The sequence below is a fragment of the Platalea leucorodia genome (assembly GCF_965183815.1).
Source record: "Platalea leucorodia genome assembly, chromosome: 8".
Lineage (NCBI taxonomy): Eukaryota > Metazoa > Chordata > Aves > Pelecaniformes > Threskiornithidae > Platalea > Platalea leucorodia.
The window spans coordinates 27,407,015-27,426,400 of record NC_138830.1 but is presented as its reverse complement, the minus strand read 5'-3'; the positions used below and the strand labels follow the sequence as shown (position 1 = coordinate 27,426,400).

The 19,386-nt window shown below is 39.7% G+C and overlaps 1 protein-coding gene across 3 annotated transcripts in view; it reads left to right on the top strand.

Moving 5' to 3' along the window:
- Window positions 1–19,112, top strand: part of GIGYF2 (GRB10 interacting GYF protein 2) — a 78,017-nt gene extending 58,905 nt beyond the window's left edge. For all 3 annotated transcript variants that reach the window (XM_082320519.1, XM_082320518.1, XM_082320517.1), the window contains exons 13-28: window positions 270–429; window positions 2,377–2,543; window positions 2,948–3,036; window positions 4,129–4,236; window positions 4,801–4,898; window positions 5,379–5,479; window positions 6,295–6,456; window positions 11,321–11,479; window positions 12,657–12,893; window positions 13,504–13,626; window positions 14,268–14,471; window positions 14,593–14,798; window positions 15,097–15,251; window positions 16,122–16,291; window positions 16,664–16,811; window positions 18,974–19,112. In XM_082320519.1, coding sequence (XP_082176645.1) covers window positions 270–429; window positions 2,377–2,543; window positions 2,948–3,036; window positions 4,129–4,236; window positions 4,801–4,898; window positions 5,379–5,479; window positions 6,295–6,456; window positions 11,321–11,479; window positions 12,657–12,893; window positions 13,504–13,626; window positions 14,268–14,471; window positions 14,593–14,798; window positions 15,097–15,251; window positions 16,122–16,291; window positions 16,664–16,811; window positions 18,974–19,041 — 2,355 coding nt within the window. In that variant the 3' untranslated portion in view covers window positions 19,042–19,112. The remainder of the gene's footprint in view (window positions 1–269; window positions 430–2,376; window positions 2,544–2,947; window positions 3,037–4,128; window positions 4,237–4,800; window positions 4,899–5,378; window positions 5,480–6,294; window positions 6,457–11,320; window positions 11,480–12,656; window positions 12,894–13,503; window positions 13,627–14,267; window positions 14,472–14,592; window positions 14,799–15,096; window positions 15,252–16,121; window positions 16,292–16,663; window positions 16,812–18,973) is intronic.
- Window positions 19,113–19,386: the final 274 nt, after the last annotated feature.

Sequence of the window (19,386 nt, the reverse complement as noted above, 5' to 3'; positions counted from 1 at the left end):
CACCATGATGCTGTGTGGGACCTTCCTGGTAAGTTGTTTTAAAGCTTTACGTAAGCAGGTGAGCCGTGCTTATTCAGGATTCTGACAAGGTGGTAGACTGAGCTCAGGGTTTGTGGTGCAGTTACACCAGTCCTTGAGTTGCCTGTAATTCCTGGTACACTCTTGAGCACTGGGTAGTACAAGGTGGTTGTATTTGGCACACTCATTTTCAAATCTTTAAGCACGCGTCTAAGTCTTGTATTTCTTGCTGGTTTTGATGTCTCCTGCAGCAAGCAGAGAAAATGGTCGCATACCTGCAGGACAGCGCCCTTGATGATGAAAGACTAGCCGCAAAAATTCAAGAACACAGAGCAAAGGGTTCCTCTATGCCGTTGTTCCATGAAGCCATGCAGAAGTGGTACTACAAAGATCCACAAGGAGAAATTCAGGGTAGGTCTGTGCCCTTTACACTTCCTCTTTCGTTTCACAGAACTGTAAAAGAGTTCGTCGCAAAATTACCGCCAACAGATACCGATGCTTGTTTTTACAAACGCAGCATAGGGAGTTTACCACTCTAGAATTAGGTTTTGAAAATGGATCCTTCTACCCATCACTGCCCCCATCAGCTCAGCATGCCTAATGTCCAGAATTATACTTTATTGTGGCTAAGGTTTGACATCACTTCATGTTTCTGTAAATTTAGGTTAGACTAAAACCTGTTTTTCATGCCAGTAGTTACTCAGATTTCCAGACAATAGTGGAAACAAAACAAGAATGTGACCATTCAGTAGCTTGTTGAGGAATCCATGAGAAACATTGAAATGAGCTTTCTAGTCTCAGCCCGAAGACATAGAGTATTCAAGAAAGGATAATTTGTTTAGAACCTAGAGCAAAGAGAAAAGAAGTTTTCACAAACCAGTGCTCACACATAATCTCAATTTAAATTGTACTTGCAGCCAGTGCATTGTTAGTTCATATAATACCAACCGTTTCATGCTTGCAGTTTTTGCTTAAGAAATCTTTTTTTTTCCAATGAAAGTAGAAACAGGCCTTTTGTATAATACTTGCATCTTTGCTTTCAGAAGGTACTTTTCTTTTGAAGGTCTCAGGGCTCTGTTTTAGCAGCTGCTTAGCTGCTTCCCAAAAATGCAATTAAGCAGTGAGTTCCTTACTTGCTGTACTTCACTAAGTAGTAGTTGCTAATGCTGTTTAGTGTGAATGACTCTAGTAGGATTTGCGGGGGTGTTATTTGTGGGATCTGTGCCAGTCTCTTGTCTGCAGGTATTTCACATCTTTAGGGTTTTCTTCTCACCCCTTTAAGTTTAAAGGATATTAACCATAAAGTGTTTTTATTTGCTCAGTGTGCTTCAAACTGTATGTTAGTTGCTGCTGGGTGTTTATTGCTCAGTGACAGTCTAACAGTTTTTCATTGGAATAAGAACTTCCTTGAATGTGACCTTCAGAAATACACACCCACGTAACTTTTTCTTGGGATACCTCTTGTGGTTTCATATTCTCTGGGAGGAATTACCTTCTAAAGAGACTTTTACAGAGAAGGCAAGAATTACTGAATATTCTTGCTTTTCAGAAGATATTTTTGCAAAAATTGTATTTATGTGGTTCTTACTCAGTTAAATAACCTTTTTTTTTTTTTTTTTATACTGGCTTTTTGTCCATGTAAAATTAGTATAGGAGTCCTCCTTTGAAGGGAGAGACTGAAATCTTTCTCAGGAAAAAGGAAGAGAAGTGTAGCTTTTTGAGAAAGGAAAAGAGAAACTGGTTTCCTCATTATCTTAAAAAATGGAATCTTGCACTCAGAGGTGGATCTGCTCATCTGCTAAGTTCCAGAAGGAAAACTTATATAAAACATATCAGTTCCTCTGATTTGAAGGCAAGAGTTGAAACAGGCTAAGATTGTTTAATTATCTGTGCCGTGTATGTGGGGAAAGTAGTGCTTGTGCTTTTAGCAGTGTCGGCTAGCGGATGCTCCTGAGGTCCAAACTGGAAATTGCAACTGTTGTCAGCCTGATGCTGAGCCTGAAGTAGTGAGCTTTGCAGGAGGGCAGGGTGTGTATTAGCTGGACCAAGCTCCACACCACCATGGCTGCTTGGCTTTCATCTCAGAGCTGACTCGTCTCCCTCCAATGCATGGTAAAAGCAGTCATGCACTTTTCAATAAAGACTATCTAGGGGAATGCTATAGCCACTGTAAAGACCTAGATATGTGCATTGACACTCCAGCCTTGAATGTACTATCTGTCCAGACAACTGGATGAGACGGACAGGAACGCTAGGTACTGCGTTACTTCAACAAGCACCACGCTCTTTGTTTCCGGTATGCTTAACTTGGCCTTACTTCCCCTTCCCCGCCATGTGTATTGGTTGGTGTTGTTTCAGGTCCTTTCAGTAATCAGGAGATGGCAGAGTGGTTCCAGGCTGGATACTTTACTATGTCACTGCTGGTTAAGAGAGCCTGTGATGAGACTTTCCAGCCGCTGGGAGACATCATGAAAATGTGGGGCAGGGTTCCCTTCACACCAGGTCCAGCACCACTTCCACATCTGGTAATTATGTGACAGTTACAGTATTCAAATAGTCCTGTAACAAGTGGAAACTGAATTATTTACATGTCAACTGCTCTGTCTTGGAATTGCAATGTTCCAAGCACCAAAGTTGAACCTGTGTCAAAATACCTTTTTAAGAGGAGAAAAAATACTCAGTTTAAAAATGTTTATTTTGTCATGTCTGTGGCTGGAAGGCTTGGTCCTGTGATACATATAAGTGCTGTGTATTTCACAGTCACCATACTACAGGCTTTGTTTGTAAATGCTGATCTCCATCTAGGTTTTTTTCTATTTTCTTTGTCTTTTCAGTTCAGAATGCAACTTTTACATTGCTTGCATTTGCAATATACTACTACTGTTGTTATATATGTTATTAAAATAGAATGTTTTATTCCTAAACATAGGGCGAGCTGGACCAAGAGCGGCTGACTAGACAACAAGAGTTGGCCCTGATCCAAATGCAGCACCTCCAATATCAGCATCTTTTAATACAGTAAGACTGCCAGTCCCAGAGATCTCCCAGTGGCTGTGTTCTGCTCTGCATTTTTAATCATCTGGGTTCAGCTGCTTGTCATTTGTTTCCTTGGGCAATGGGGCTGGGAGTGCTTCACCTCCAACAGCAATAGCCTGCTTCCACAAACACCAGAGGCTCAGTAGTCTCTACAGGATTAGGACAGAGTGTGGCTACCTCAGGCACACTTTTCAGAGTCTTTTTCGGTGTCATGCACAGCTACTTTGGTGAGACCTGCTATATAGGTAGCTGTTATGGTCAAACTGAATCCCAGCTATCCTTGTAATGCAGTTTGGATGTTTTGGAGTCAGGGGAAGGCTACATGTCTTTTGAACTGGAGATGGAGAAGGCAGAACTTATTTTTGGTCTGCTTGCTCAGCTTTTTGAAGATTAGTGGAAGGTATCTGCTAGAAAAAGCAGTTTGTCATCCATTTTTGCCAGAGTTGTCAGTTGTTCGGTTCTGGCCAGTTCCTAACAATTTGTTTTGTAGGAGCTTGGAGAAAAGAAAGCAATCAGATAGACTACTTGTTCAAGGGGTCCTGAAAGCATGTGCCATGGTTATGATTTTTTTGAAAGCATGTGCCATGGTTATGATTTTTTGAAAGCATGTGCCATGATTATGATTTTTGAATACTGATTGTCAGCTTACAATTTGATAAGGCAAGAGCCTGCCCCTGTGCTAGAGGATGCCTTGACATACTGGGGAAGAGATTGATTTGTATAGGTGGGCAGTCATCAAAGCCAGATTAATTTGAGCAATTTGTATGTAACTTATAGAAAAAGGGAAGTAGTGTTGCACAGCTTATAAGAGTAACATTGGACAGCAATAACCAGTTGACGTAGTTGAGGGTGAAGAGAAATTTGGTTCTGCTCATGTGGGCCAGTTTGTATTCTTGTATTTTGATTCTTTCCAAGGTCCCATTCTGTGGTTTCCTCTAGTATTTAGCACGTACATTATATAGGTCAGTGGGCATTAGTCCCAGAGAATGAATCTGTGCGCAACTTCTGCAACTTGAGCATTATATAAATAAGCAAGTGAACAAATACCAGTGATTCTCTGCTTCTCTTTTGAAGACAACAATATGCACAGATGCTGGCTCAGCAGCAAAAGGCAGCCCTCTCATCCCAGCAGCAGCAGCAGCTCGCTATTCTCTTGCAGCAGTTTCAGGCCCTGAAGATGAGGTAAGTTAGCCCAGACTTGAACTGAACACCATTCTTCCTATACTCTATAACTTGTGTATAATGATAATTACAGTCTTGTCAGTGGTCCATCCTATTCAAGTTTGCTTATATTTGAGCATTACATATTTTAAAGATTGTGTGAATATGAAACAGTTGCAGGATGTCGCATACTTCTTCATATATGTAGCCTTCACCTCAAAGAATGTTTATGAAATCAAGGAGGAAAATCTTGTAGTTGAAATCACCTTTCTGACAGATCTGTTTTGCTGGTAACAGAATGGCTCTACCAGTTGTGTTCTGCCAGTACCTAGGTGCTTGTTCCTCAAACTAGCCTATAAGCAGCAAAGGCAAAACTGTAGCAGTAGCTGGCTTAGTCCTTGACTTGGCAGCAGGGATGAGATGAGCAAGAACTCTGCAAGCAAGTAGTGTTGTCCACATCATATTTTTGTTTTAAATAGAGGTGTGGAAGGAAAGGAGTATGTTACAAGTTACTGAATCTCATGCGTGTTCAGAGCACTCCTCTCCCTGGAAGTGGCATGTTGACTCTTCCTGTTGGTATTACAGAATATCTGAACAGAACATGATGCCACCTGTTACAAGGTCTGTGTCAGTGCCGGACACTGGCTCAATATGGGAACTTCAGTCAGCTTCACAACCTACAGGTAAGATGCTTAGTGTGTGTCAGATATGTTAAGAAAAGTTCATGGATTAAGAGCTAGCATCTTAGCTAGGGGAAATTATTTCTGCATCAGTATTTTTTTATCTGGTTCAGGCTACTTTGTCTTGCAGTTTGAATTCCATTTGAGAGCTGTGAAGAATATAGTAATTTTTCCTATGGTTGCAGGAAGTCTTGATCCAAAGGGACTGAGTGTTATATTATAAAGGTGTTCTGCTCTGATGGGAGGAGTTTGAATAGCTGGTTCTTGTATAGAATTTTGTAGGAAACCCAGCCTTGCTTCAGTAATGGACAAGCCTTGTTCTACAGGAAGATAAAGTGGCCCTCTACTGACTAAGACTAATGTATTGTCATGATTTTAGTTCATAAAATATAGTAACTGCATACACAAGATTTTCCCCTTTCAGTTGTTTTTTGTTGATGTGCTTATTTTTGCTTGTCAATGTTTGTTTTCTTCACTATCTAGTCTGGGAAGGAAGCAGTGTCTGGGATCTCCCCATTGATACTGCAGCTCAGGGACCAGCTCTAGAACAACTTCAGCAGCTCGAGAAGGCCAAAGCTGCAAAGGTCAGAAACTGTTTTGTACTGTAAGAAGTTGGAATTGCTGTTCTGCAATGTAACTGTTTTTCTTGAGCCGATGGAAGACTATTAGCTCTTCAATCTTCAGGCCACTCTGTACAATTTTGATTAGATTTTCATGGAAAACACCATAAAGAGATTATGAATATGGGTTATAGAAACCAGTTATGAAATCCTTGTGGACTGCTGTTTGGAAACCATTGCTGTGGAGGTATTGGTGATCTCTAAAGTAGTGGTTATATTTTTTACACTTGTGGTTAAAAACTCTTCACTGGCCACCTCTCTTTTAAAATGGGATCATCATGAGCTGTCATGCTAAATCCTGAGTAGGAGCAGGTAGTCTTTCTCTTAATCCTTGCATCTTTTCACCAGAATTGGTTTGGGGAATCGTAAGAGTCCTGTTTGTCAGGGTTGTTTCACACTTATTCTTGTATTAACTTATTTTTGTAAGTTTGAACCTGTATGATTCTGTACATTTCCTGAAACGGATTATTTTATGATGACTGCAAAGCAACTCGCTACTAGCTTCTAAAGTCAGAGGTTATTTTAAGGAGCTGATGTAGAAAGACTGACTAGAGAACTGGTGCTTGTTACAAAACAGAAATTGTCAGAAATCGTTCTAGACTACTTCAGGAATCTGACCCCAGTAGGCAGCCAGCTGATAGGTAAAATTACAATTAAGGGAGTGCATCTGTCAGAGGCTTCATCTGTTATGTTGTTACTATAATCTCAGCAGAGTTGCCCTAAGAAATGGTGTAGGAATACGTTACCTGCATCTGAGTATAGTTTTATGTGAATTGTAGCTAGAGCAAGAGAGGAGAGAAGTGGAAATGAGGGCCAAACGAGAGGAAGAGGAGAGGAAAAGGCAGGAGGAGCTTCGGAGGCAACAAGAAGAGCTACTTAGGAGGCAGCAGGAAGATGAGAGGAAACGACGGGAAGAAGAAGAACTGGCCCGCAGGAAGCAAGTGAGTTTCCTCAATGCAGTTCACCTCTAATTAATTTTAATACTTTATAAAACTCACTTTAAGAATCCTGTGGGGTCTAATTAATCTTTGGTAGGTGTGTATGAAGACAGTTCTAATATTTTTCATGTGAGTATATGAAATGATTCGTCTGTTCTTGATTTTAAGTTTAAGAGCCCAAATTGCAATCTGAGAAATGGGCTTTGATGGTTCACTTCAAGATAGGTTCCTGTTTGTGAGCCGAGAGGCTTTATTCCGTGTGGAATATTCCCTCCCAATTTCTTAGTATCAATATTAGACTTTAGTTAGTTGGCCAGTTATTGTATGTTTAATCTTTATTACCATTTATGCAGTCTAGTGTTTTGATAAGGGTATGTTCTGGAGTAGACTGGATCTTGAGCAGGTGTTTCAAAGGAATAAAATTTAGAGGGTTATAGTGGGGAAAAAAGTGATGTAACAGCTTATTTTTTCCCTGTTTTTCTTAGTAAATTTTTTTTTTTTTAAGAAACGATTATCTGGGTTATGTCGTAGAAGCATCAGCTTTATTTTCTTGAATTGATATTTGGGAAAGGAAGGGATGTAGTTTGGAAAAGCAGATTTGTTAAAATGAATAACATGGTATGTGTTGCAGTAGGAGAATGAATGTAGGAGTTGTAGTATGTTCTTAATCTTACAAGAACACAAAATGGAGACTTTATTAGCTTGACGTTTCTAGCATTTACTTCTGAATTCTGTATGGAAGAAAGATTAACTGTTCCTTAAGTGTTGTAGGAGGGAAAGACAGTGAAAGTTAAAGTTTTCACTCTGCATGGGAAGGATAAGGTCAAGCACATTGTTGAGCTTATTCACTAAGGAGTTTAGTCAATAAATGCTCTGTGAAGTAGCACATGAATAATAGGTGAAAGTAATAAATAATTTTGTCCTTTAAAATATTTTCTGTGTGCTTAGGTAGGCAGTTGTAAAGCACATTTCCTGGTTTAAGGACTTAGACATTTCTGAGGAAGCCTCTAGAATCTTTAGTTTTATTTGTTAGTCATAGACCTCAATTCACTCAGTGTTTGGGTTTTGTCACTGAAGATCTCTTTTAATAGACTGCAGTGTGATATGTAGTTAGCTTTCATGGTATCTTTAAGAATCAAGTCTATAAATAAATGGCTCCTTGCTTTAATATATCTGCTTTGTGTACAGCAAGTCATTATGGTATACAGTGGAAAAGCATCCTTTGATGCTTGAGTTCAAGCTTTACTCTATCACTAAAGCAATAATACACTCAAAAGTTTAACTTTGGAGTTAAGTTGCTTTAGATCTGTTTTAATAATAACTAATTTTTCAGCTGATCACCTGGTAACTCAATGTTTTTCATCCATGGTGGCTTCAAATAAATAGACTTGGGTTGTTTCTTTTCAGACTAACAGTTTTGCTACTGTGTATAACTTCTTAGAAATGTCCATTAAATTCCAAAGTGTTTTGTTCACTTTGGATTTGTACAGTAAACAATCTGATTCTCCCTTTCTGAGATGTCATTGCAAATAATTATTTACAAGGAGGAAGTAGAATGGGGTTGACAAAGCAGTAACAGCAAGTATCTTAGTTCATACCAATGGAATAATTGCCACAATGCTTAATTCTGAGCAGTGATGTTTTGAAAAGGTAACAAAAGAGTTTAAGCACTTCTCTGGAAAGAGAAAATAATATTGTATTCTGTATTTAAAAAAAAAATGGTCTTAATATTTGAATCTGACTTCTGTACTGGAAGGCATTGTAGAATCAGGGATGAACTGATTTATTAGCATGGATTTATACAGAGGAGATGATGCTTAACAAATTTGATTAACTTCTTTTGAGGAGATGACAGTGAGAGCTGAGAGGGGTGAAGCAGTAGACTTAATCTGCCTGGACTTCAGGAAGGCTTTTGATGTAATACTGCATAAAAGACTAGTATATAAGGTTAGTAAATATGCTGTTGATGGTGAATTCTAAATAAAAAAAATAATTAATAGAAATTCAATTCTGTAGGATGAAATGTCATACCAAATGTTGAATCCAGTTCTGTTCATAGTTTTCATCAATTATTTGCACTGTAGAATTGCAAACAGTAATGCCCAGCTTGTGTAGCTCCTGTGTTTCTTTTCTGTTTCTGGTCTGATATTTTCTATTTTGTAATGATTGATCACTTTCAGGAACAAAATTTGAGGTTGAATAATGAGCTAATAATTGTTTTCTCTGAATTATATCTTCAGTGCTCCCTTTAAAGTACCTGGTTCAAAGATGAGATCCACAAAACTAAAAGATTTGCAAGCCCTAGTAACAAGCAGAATTGCAGGTGTTACTAACTGCAAAAAATTACATATTTTATTTAAGAATCCAGAGTCTACTGAAATGAGGCTTGCTGCTTAAGGATTTTCTGCAATATTATAGGTATTTTTAAAAGATCTGAAATAAGTTGTCTGTACCGCAAGATATGTGTGCTTGAAAACAATTATTGGAAAAGATGGTAAAGAATATCGGGATTCTCTTGGAGCAGGAAGCCATGAATATGGGAGCAGTAAGAGCCGAAGGAATGAGTGTTTCCCATACACATCAGTGGCAGAAAGCTGGAGAGCTTTGAATATTTTTGGTCACATGCTCAAACAAAAACATTGAATAATAAGAAGATACAGAAATAAATATTAAGACAACCTTTTCTATAGCTGTGAAGAGGAGTAAAAAAGAATTACATCAGCCATGTAGTTCCCAACTTTTCATAATCTTGCAGATTTTTTTCCTCATGTTGGTACAACACTGTTCATCTTTAGTTCTCTAGGGGAGAGAAGCCCCCTTTTTTTAAAAAAAAAAAAAAAAAATTACTGTCATTCAGCAGTGTCTCTCCTGGCATGCCCAAGCAAGAAAGAGATCCTTACAGTTTTGTTAATGGCAGTTCTAGCCTCATTTCCCAAAGGGAACACAGGGCAGAGATGTCAATGAACTGCTGTCATACAGGAGGCCTCGGTGACTTTGTTCATCTCTCTCAGGTACTGTGTGTTATGTCAATGACCAGTGCCGAACACCCCCCAGCCTGGCTGGTGGCTAGGCATCCTGAGCTGAGATCCTGGTGTGTGGTCTCTAGGCAAACAAAACAGCCTGGCACACCTCCAGCCTCCTCAATAGACTTCAGCAAAAGAAACAACATGCAGAAATTTTTCAGCACTTCTGTTGGGGACACTTGATTATTGTGACTTGACTGCATGTGTCCAATTAATTCAGTTACAGGCCCAGGTAACAAAATGATCTAGGTGTTGTGTGTTGTGCTTGAAGCTTTTGTGAATATGACAAATCAAGGACTTGATTAATGAGAAAATGATTCACAGGCTACTGTTTTATGTCCAGCTGGTGGAAGAAAAACACTTACAGCACTTACGTTTAGCACTAAACCACTTAAGTGATATACAGGAATATGAATTACTTCTTGGCTTGCAGCCAGCACCTCTTCAGTACCATAGGATTGCATATAAAAAAATGTTCTGTCTACTGACAGTTATATTGTAGACATCCGAAGTTAGCCATTGTCAGAGAGAAACCTGGTCCAGTTGTTCAGTGAACTGTATTGCAGCTTCTCTATGCTGTGTGTATATGAAGGTTTGGTCTCAGATTTAGTAAAAGGGTCTCAGGTTTCAGAATTAACTTCCTTGGTTTACCAGAGTTCAAAATCTATGTCCATGCTGCACAATTAGTCTCCCTTCATTCTGTGAATAATGTATTGCTTATAAAAAACTTCTAAGAGTACAATTGCACAGTACTGATTGTTCAAAAGGAAAACGTATTTATGAAAGCTTAAAAAAGTTCTTGTCCAAAAGGTAGCATCTTTAGGTTAGCCTGGTAGGGTAAGTCAGAAAATGGAGAGAAGAATAGAAGGGATGAAAAGCAGGGTGGCCTCAATACAGTTTCTGGACTTCAGAGATCAGAAAAGGCAGCAAAAACCAAGGTTATTTTATGCAAGGGAAAGTCAGAACTGGGGGAAAATTGCACTTTGTGCTCCCGTTTAACAATATACAGGAAGCCAGCCGAAGGCTGGTTATGCCCTATTCCTCCAAAAAGTAAATAGCAGAATGGAAAAATTTCTGTTTATGTTGATCTTCAGAGCAGTAGGAAAGGGTGCTGATGTTTTATTTTTGAGTTAAGTAAACAATTTTGCTACTTGGAAAGCAAAACATAATTTATTGGATGCTGTTTCAATATTTAGGGATAGCCCAAAATCAAAGCCCTCAACTGACCTTTCGTTGCCCATAATATTTAAATAGTATAGGAATAGCCCAGTCAAAGCCCTTTCATTGAGTTCCACATCTCTGAGACTTCCAAAGGTCACAATGTCCTTAAGTGCACTGGCCTTCTTCAGCTTATTTCTGGTGTCTGGAGATGCGATTTGAGTTTTGTAGTGCACTTGAGTAGTCAGTGTTTAGAAACTCCTATAAGTAGGAAAAGCTTCCAACTTATAGCTGACACCCAAAAAAAGGCAATTAACGATACCCACACATTAATATATATATATATATATGTTCAAGTACAGTTAGTACATGTTGGAAAGAGGAGTCTCACCCTTTGTTTTCATTTCAACACCATTCTTTTTAAAACCAAAGATAGGCAATGATGTCATGTGTTTCCTTTTTCATTAAAATAATTCATTTATGTATGAGATGCACATTCCATAAAAATACTTGTTAACACGTGGGTTTGTAGTGTTTAATGTAGTTGTTTTGGTAGTGCTTAGCTTGGAGCTAAAGGAGCTTTTCTTGAGGTCATTTAGCTGGCCAGACCATGTTGTAGTCTGTGTTCTGATGCGGTTCGTCAATAAAACAGCATTTATAGATTGATATTTTCTTCCCGACTCCAGGAGGAAGCCCTGAGGCGACAACGAGAGCAGGAAATTGCACTAAGGCGGCAGCGGGAGGAAGAGGAGCGGCAACAACAGGAGGAAGCACTTAGAAGATTGGAAGAGAGAAGAAGAGAGGAGGAGGAAAGACGGCAGCGAGAGGAGTTAATTCGTAAACAGGTGAAAAACGGCAAAAGGGACCTATTATATTTAATTATGGAGGCTGCCAGATGAACAAGCTTTGAAACTTGCACCTGTGCCTGAGACAACATCGGTTTTGGTGGAGGAAAGCAAAGCTTGTAGACAGTATCAAGTGAATGAAAAATAGGTTGTTTACCTGTATCCTGATTTCAGGTGGAATAATCAGTCCAATCTGCCCTTTGGAAAAGAGATTTGTGTTGAATAAGTGTTTTCCTTCATGTTTGAGCCTTAAGAATAGCTCTGCAGCATGGTATTTCTACTCCTTTCTTCAAAAGAAAGGTAGAGTACAGTACCAGAATAATAATTTGTTTTGAATTGTCACTCTCTGAGCCTTTACTATAGAATTTTCTGAGATAACCAGTTTTTCCAGTCTTTCTGTACTATGCCAAGACTATACCCACTATCAAAGTTTCAGCTTTTTTCTTCCCTTTTCTTGTCTTACTATTAATGTTATTTTTATCCCTTGGGGTCAGCTTTAGAAGTCCATATTGGCGAACTTGAGCTTCCAGCCCCCTAATTGATACTGTCACAGTCCCTAAATGAAACTAATCTTGAAACATGATTGGCTTCACATTAACTTCCAGGTCTGTTTCAGAATTGCCAGTTATTATTTAAAATTTCTTTTTCAGGGCCCTGCCTTGTAAGACATTGATTACCATTTCACTTTGTTAGCAGAAGCATCTTTTCCTTTGCAACTCTAGTGTTCACTAAAAACAGTAAACATCATCATCTTTGTCATCTGTTTTCTTCTTCATGTCAACACCTCTTCTCCCTTTATTCCTGTCAAGTTTTATTCCATTGAAAGTATAGCAGTGCTGGACTGTAAGTTGTATAAGCAGATAGAAGCTCAGACTTGAAAGGTGCACAACTCCTAGAAGGAAAGTGGTGTGAAATTAGCTAGTCTGAACTAGAGAGGTGTCATTCTCTTCCAAGTCCCTTGGTGGAGCAGTGGGAATCTTATAATTTGAGGGGATATAGACTATATAATTGGGCTTTCTTTTCTGAGAAATGTAAGGGTAAGTGAACAACCTAAACAGCACAGATTACAGATATAAAGGCCTCTCTCTGTTCTGTCAGGATCTCAATACCACAGAGTGGAAGTAATTTAGATTTCCTAAGCCTACTTAGACTTTACTCTTCTTTATGTCCTGGGAAGGAAGAGGAGGCTGCCAAGTGGGCACGTGAAGAGGAGGAAGCTCAACGGCGACTTGAAGAAAGTCGGCTACGCATGGAAGAAGAGGCAGCCAGACAGCGGCTCGAAGAAGAAGAGCGAAAGCGCAAGGAGCTGGAACTCCAGCGCCAGAAAGAGATAATGAGACAGAGGCAGCAGCAGCAGGAGGCTTTACGACGGCTGCAACAACAGCAGCAACAGCAGCAACTTGCACAAATGAAGGTAATGTTTCTACAGTGTAACTTCCTCCTTCAGTTCAGTATAGTAAGTAAAACCACAGCTGGATTCAGGGTTGTCTAGACTAGCTTGAACAGAGCAGGGAAGGATGAACTATCTGGAGAGGGAAGAGGGTAAATAGTTGACTTTCAAAGTGATGGGAGAAACAAGAGGACGGTAAGTTGCAAAACACAAAAGAAAAAGGTTCAGTTGATAGAAATGTACTGGAAAGGGATTCACAGATGAGTACAGATGTTTATTCTGCTGCCATGAGCAAAGGCCAGTGCAAAGTTTCTAAAGCTTGGAGTTTCTGAAGTTTTTGAAATCAAAATTGATTGCTGTTTTTCAGGCAGTTATGCATTACCTTATTCTTGATACACTGTGTCTTTGACAGTATGATACATCAGAGGCCAATTCAAAGAAACATACCGTTTATATTTTGAGTGTACTTTTTAATACTTAATGATACCATTTTATACTTTCCAGTGTTTTCTTAAACTTTAAAGGTGATCTTCCTTTTCCCCTGTGCTGTGGGCTTATACTGATTTTTCATGATTGTACTTCAGTGTTCTCTAAAACGTTTTGTAATTCCTAATGATGTGGTTTTTTGGCCCAGCTCCCTTCATCTTCAACATGGGGTCAGCAATCAAATTCAGGAGCTTGCCAATCCCAGACCACACTGTCATTGGCAGAAATCCAAAAGTTAGAAGAAGAACGAGAACGGCAGCTTCGAGAAGAGGTAAATAGATTAACAGAGTGTAACTTTTTAGAGTGGACTCAACTCTGTGACTGCTTAACTGTCAATTAAGTGATCAGAAGGAATAGTGAGGATGAGGAATGTTTTCTTGAAATAGCATAACTCAGGTAAAATCCTGTCTTTCAGGCATAGGTTCAATAAGTACTTGTTTGAAGGTTTTCATAGCTTCTTAATACAAATATCTGAGAGGAGGGGAAATTGTACCCTTTTCTTTTAACCCCAGGAGTATAATATGTTCACAAAAAAATACAAAATTATTTCACATTTATGCTGTAATTTGTTTGCAGATATGCATAAGACCAGGGCATTTTAAGGGGCGGGGGGGGGGGGGGGGGGGCAAGTGGTGGTAGGAGAGAAAGTATTCCTACAAGACCAGCTAAGCATTTGGGGCTGCAATCATAATTAGCCAACCTTATTCTGTCCTAGGCTAATGAGCAATTTTCATTTACTACTTACTTAATGTCTGCCTTTTTGGAGGAACTGTAACGGCTCAAAAAATAATAGGTCAGCCAGATTCCCCCAGAAGAGAGTGAAATCAGTTTAAAATCAGTTTTCCAGCTAGACTTTGAATAGTAATGGTCTTCTGAAAGTATGGACAAGCACTTTTGTCTTGCATGCAACAGCAAAGGCGTCAGCAGCGCGAACTAATGAAGGCCCTCCAGCAACAGCAGCAGCAACAGCAGCAAAAATTGTCAGGCTGGGGTAATGTCACCAAACCAACAGGCACCACCAAGTCCCTGCTGGAGATACAGCAGGAAGAGGCAAGGCAGATGCAGAAACAGCAGCAACAGCAGCACCAGCAGCCAAACAGAGTCAGAAATACTACGGTATGTACAGTATTTATCTAATTGGTATGTAGAGGGAAAGGGTACGTGACAGTTCTCTATTCATTACTGTTCTGCAAGGTCTGGTGCAAATAACCAGGATCTCTTTGTTATGTTTCAACAGCACTCTAACCTGCACACCAGCATTGGGAATTCAGTGTGGGGCTCCCTAAACACTAATCCCAGCAACCAGTGGGCATCTGACCTAGTCAGTAGCATCTGGAGTAATGCTGATACCAAAAACTCAAACATGGGTTTCTGGGATGATGCAGTGAAGGAAGTGGGACCTCGTAACTCGACCAATAAAAACAAAAGCAATGCCAGCCTCAGGTAGGAATCGGAGCTTTTTGTAAAGAAAGGCTACCACTCCTGAGATGATCACTTAGAGTTATAACATCTTCCTGTGTTTTCCTTTTTTTTTTCTGTGTCACTCAGGATCTGTTTTGACAACAAAAATAGCTAATAGGTGACCATTGACAATTTACTTTGTCATCTACTTGGAAAATTAGTTGGTTCTTAAACAGTGTTTGCATCTTGTAAACTAGTGATCCTTGTAACACTGTACTATATACTATATTGTTGATAAGTCTGGTAATTTATAATTTATTATATGTTTTCTTTATCTCAGTAAATCTGTAGGTATTACAAGTAGACAAAACAAGAAGGTGGAAGAAGAGGAGAAGCTGTTGAAATTGTTCCAGGGGGTTAATAAAGCCCAGGATGGATTCACCCAGTGGTGTGAACAAATGCTTCATGCACTTAACACAGCCAACAACTTAGATGGTAAGAGGTGGGGAGGAATGTAAGTGAAGTTCTTCATGCTGCAAAGTTGTGGTTCTGTGGGACCCTTGAACCCGAGTGAGGAACCAGTGCTGCCCCAAGAGCCAGGATTATACCTCACACAACTGCAGTACCACAGCTTCCCTCCTCTTAGAGGAGAGGTACTAGAAATAACTTGTTGGCTCCATCTGTGATAAAATAACTAGCTGCATCTGGTGCCTGAGGAGAGGCTGAGACTCTGCAGTGCTGTCGTGGGTCACGCATCCGCAGTGAGCTTCCATGCTTCCAAGGGTACTTTGTGCCACAGGTGGCAGCCTGTTGTCCTGGTGTCTTCCTGGCTTGTGATTTGCTTTGCCCTTCTCCATGCTAAAAAATTCAATGCAACAAAGGTATTCTAAAGAAAAAAAGATGGTAAATAAGGCTTGCAAGCGAGCTAGCTTTTGAACTTCAGGTGCTTGCAGCTCAGGCCAGCCACTGTGGAGTGTGATCTGTTGTGCTTCAGCCAAAAAGAGACTGATAACAAAAAGATGACAGCTGTGAGGCGAGTGTTTTCCATTTGGGCCTGGCGTTAAATTTGAGGTTTAAAGGTGGCAGTGGCTAAAGCTGGTAGGCTAACATACCCTTAGGATTGTCATTTTATTTTTCCTTCTGATCCTATTAGCTGGCTTTCTTATCCTTGCCTTGACTATAGAATAGACGAAGCATTGCATCGTAGGGCTTTACTGTAGGGAACTTAAAAGGACAAGCTGTTTGCCATGGCTGCTATTACTAGATTAGCAAATATTTGAAACAGAAATCCAAATTTTGTCTTTATTGCATGATTGTGTTGGCGCATCAACATGCATTCCCTCATGGTCTGCCTTCTTCTTGCAGTTCCCACGTTTGTTTCTTTCCTGAAGGAAGTGGAGTCTCCCTATGAGGTCCATGATTACATCAGAGCCTATCTTGGAGATACTCCTGAGGCCAAGGAGTTTGCCAAGCAGTTTCTTGAGCGCCGTGCCAAACAGAAAGCCAGTCAGCAGCGGCAACAGCAGCAGCAACAGGTAAACCTTACTCGCTACAGTCCTTAGGAGTGTATAGAGACTATATGTGAGTCTGAAGAGTCTGCATTTCTGCTGGATTGATAGGAGGATGAGCAGGATTTTACAGGTCATGTGAAATGCAGAGAATAAAGCAGATTTCAAATACTTACCGCAGAATCAAGTTTCCTTTATAACTACAGTTGAGGCCAGCTGTAGATCAATAGCATGCTGATCCAGGATATGCTTTAGAAGGATGAGGTGGATGTGTTGGATGGCTGCATCAGTGGCTAGTGCTGCCACACGTGATGTAGAAAGTGCTTTGGGCTCTCTGAATGTTTCGGTGTAAATAAACATAATTGCACTTTATAATCTCATACTTGCTTTGTTTTCTAGGATTCAGTGTGGGGGATGAACCACAGTTCGTTACATTCGGTCTTTCAGACTAATCAGAGCAACAACCAGCAATCCAATTTTGAGGCTGTGCAGAGTGGGAAGAAAAAGAAGAAACAGAAAATGGTTCGCGCAGATCCCAGCTTGTTAGGTCGGTTTTAATTTTTAGAAATTAGTGTTTAATTTGGGTAGTATTTGAGTGTAGAATTCTTGTTAACCTTAAATGGGAATATTGAATTTGAGCAGAAAAGGTAGTTGTTGAAGCATCTTTAGAATTTGTTTCAGTATTATTATTCGATGATTTAAAAAAATCTGTATCAGTTTCATGGAAAACTTTTGTTGAACTTTTGCTCATGAAAAGGCCTCTTAAAAACCTTGGTTATTACCTAGAAACCTTTAACTAGTTCAGGGATGTCAGTTAAACTATCTTTCCTCTTTTGAGTCAGCCTATGCCCATTTTATTGAATTAATGCTAATTCATTCTTTTAAGAAAAGCACATTTTCTGTTTCTTCAACAGCCTTTTGAGGCTTGCCTTTATTCCTTCCTACCTTTTTACATGAGCTAACCATCCTAGTCAGAAAAGATGTCAAAGATCTTAGGAAAAAAAAGTGAAAAAGTGGTCACAAGTTTTCAACTGGAGGTGGTGGAGATGATGACATTGTTAGTAGTCCTCTTCCCCCCCCCCCCCCCCCCTATCTTAACTTTTATGTGAGGATGGTAGTTAACCAGCCCCTATAGCATTGATGGAAAGTTTTCTTTAAAGTGGCCTTTAAGATACAAGGGCATCGTGTAAATACATGAGTATTGAGCATTGTGTGGGATGTAATGCATCACTCTAGTATTCTTGTAGAATAAATGTGTCCACATTGGTGCTGTGTGTGATAAAAAAGAAACTGTGTGTGTGATAAAAAAGAAACTGTGTGTGTGATAAAAAAGAAAGTAGGGTGCCACATTGGGCCAGTATTTGTTGTGCTGGTGCTACTTAGCTCATGCTTGTATAAAGCAGTCTGGTATTAACCACCTGGAAGTCACTGCTTTTTTTTAAGGCTCCTAGAGAGCCCTGCCTTCGTTTTTTATCTTCCCTTTTTGTTCTCAAAAAAATCAATACTCTTCAATTAAATCAACGATTTCTGCATTGAAGTATACTGAACTCTTCAGTGGAATCCTGACTTATGCCACCCCTAGATGCCAATCCAGTGAGTCTGATCTGTGTGAAGAAGAAATCACTAAATACAATTAAGAAGTTGGAACTGTAAGAGACCTAGCACATGCAGCTTCTTAAAAATCAGTACACCCTGTTACAAAATCATTCCAAAACCTTTAAGGTAACATACTGCCACGAGAGGGAGCCAGAACAATTTTCTTAAACCTGCTGAGCCGCAGTTTTTATGTGTTGAAGATAATGACTGTGAAAAGCGGTTTGTTTTCTAGCACAGAACAAGCCTACATAGCAGTCTCAAGACAATGACATGTCAGATTTGTGTTTAGTAGCCTCACACAGGAAAACTTATCTTTTTCTCATACTCCATATGGGGTTGCTACAACCATAAAAATTGGATTTCAGAAGGAAAGTTGCATATTATATATTGGATTTTTTCCATGTAGAGAATGGTTTTGCTTTTTCTCGCACTCTTCTCATGTGCATCATGTCCTCAGCGCTTACAGTTAAAAGGTTGGGTACAAGTTTAGGTGCATCTTGAGCCATCTGCATATCCCTATATAACTTTGTACATTTTCAGGTTGTACTCCTGAGATCAGAAGAATGTAAAAAAGCATGGAAATATATGGAATTGCCGCTAGGTTTCATAGGTACATGTATTTAGACTTTAAGGGGTAGAATTGCTCACAGCCCCTGAGCATGGTTCCACACTTGGGTTGCGAGTTCACAAAATGTGCATTTCTACCTCTTGGACCATGTAAGTACAGTGCTGGCAGGCACTTCCAAGTACCAGTTGACTCAGATGTGCTCTTTCCAAGATGTTGCTGAGCCACGTCGCCACTGTGCCTAGATGTGCCTCATACTTGCTCTGCAGATGACATCTTTTAAATGAAAGTTGAAACCAGTCTTCTGCTGATCTCTTTTCAAAGACCAAGTGATACTTACCTAAATATACAATTGTTTATCTTTGATTTATTAAGGAAAAAAAAAACAGTGTGGGTAATTATATCTCTAGCCTACTGAATGTCCCCTGAGTTTTTACTTGATATGTATTATTCACTTTATTTACATGCTACTGCATGTAACAGATGTATTACATCAAATGCAATATACCACATCCAGATTTTTAACACAAGTCCTTTTTGGTTTACAGGGTTTTCAGTGAATGCCTCATCAGAGCGGCTCAATATGGGAGAAATAGAGACTTTGGAAGACTACTGAGCATGTGCAAATCAACTGGCTTTTCCTGCATCTGTTAACCATGGATTCTCCGTTTTGGACACAGTACTCTCCACCATGCGTTCTTCTTCTTCTTCGCCTTGCAGTGAATCACAGAATCAATCATCTCAGGCTGCTTCCTCTAGCCCCAGCAAACCCTTTCTGCCCAGGACTGCACAGGCGTTGTTCCTACCGTCAGCCTAGAGTCAAGTGGACTTTGTTCAGAGTCCTGGGAGGGTGGGAGATAGGATTTGTTCACAACAAGGCTGATTTGGGCAGCAAGCTTTCACTGTGCTGTGATTTCTTCTGCTGACATACCTGGAAAAAAAATCAGTTGGGATTCTGCAA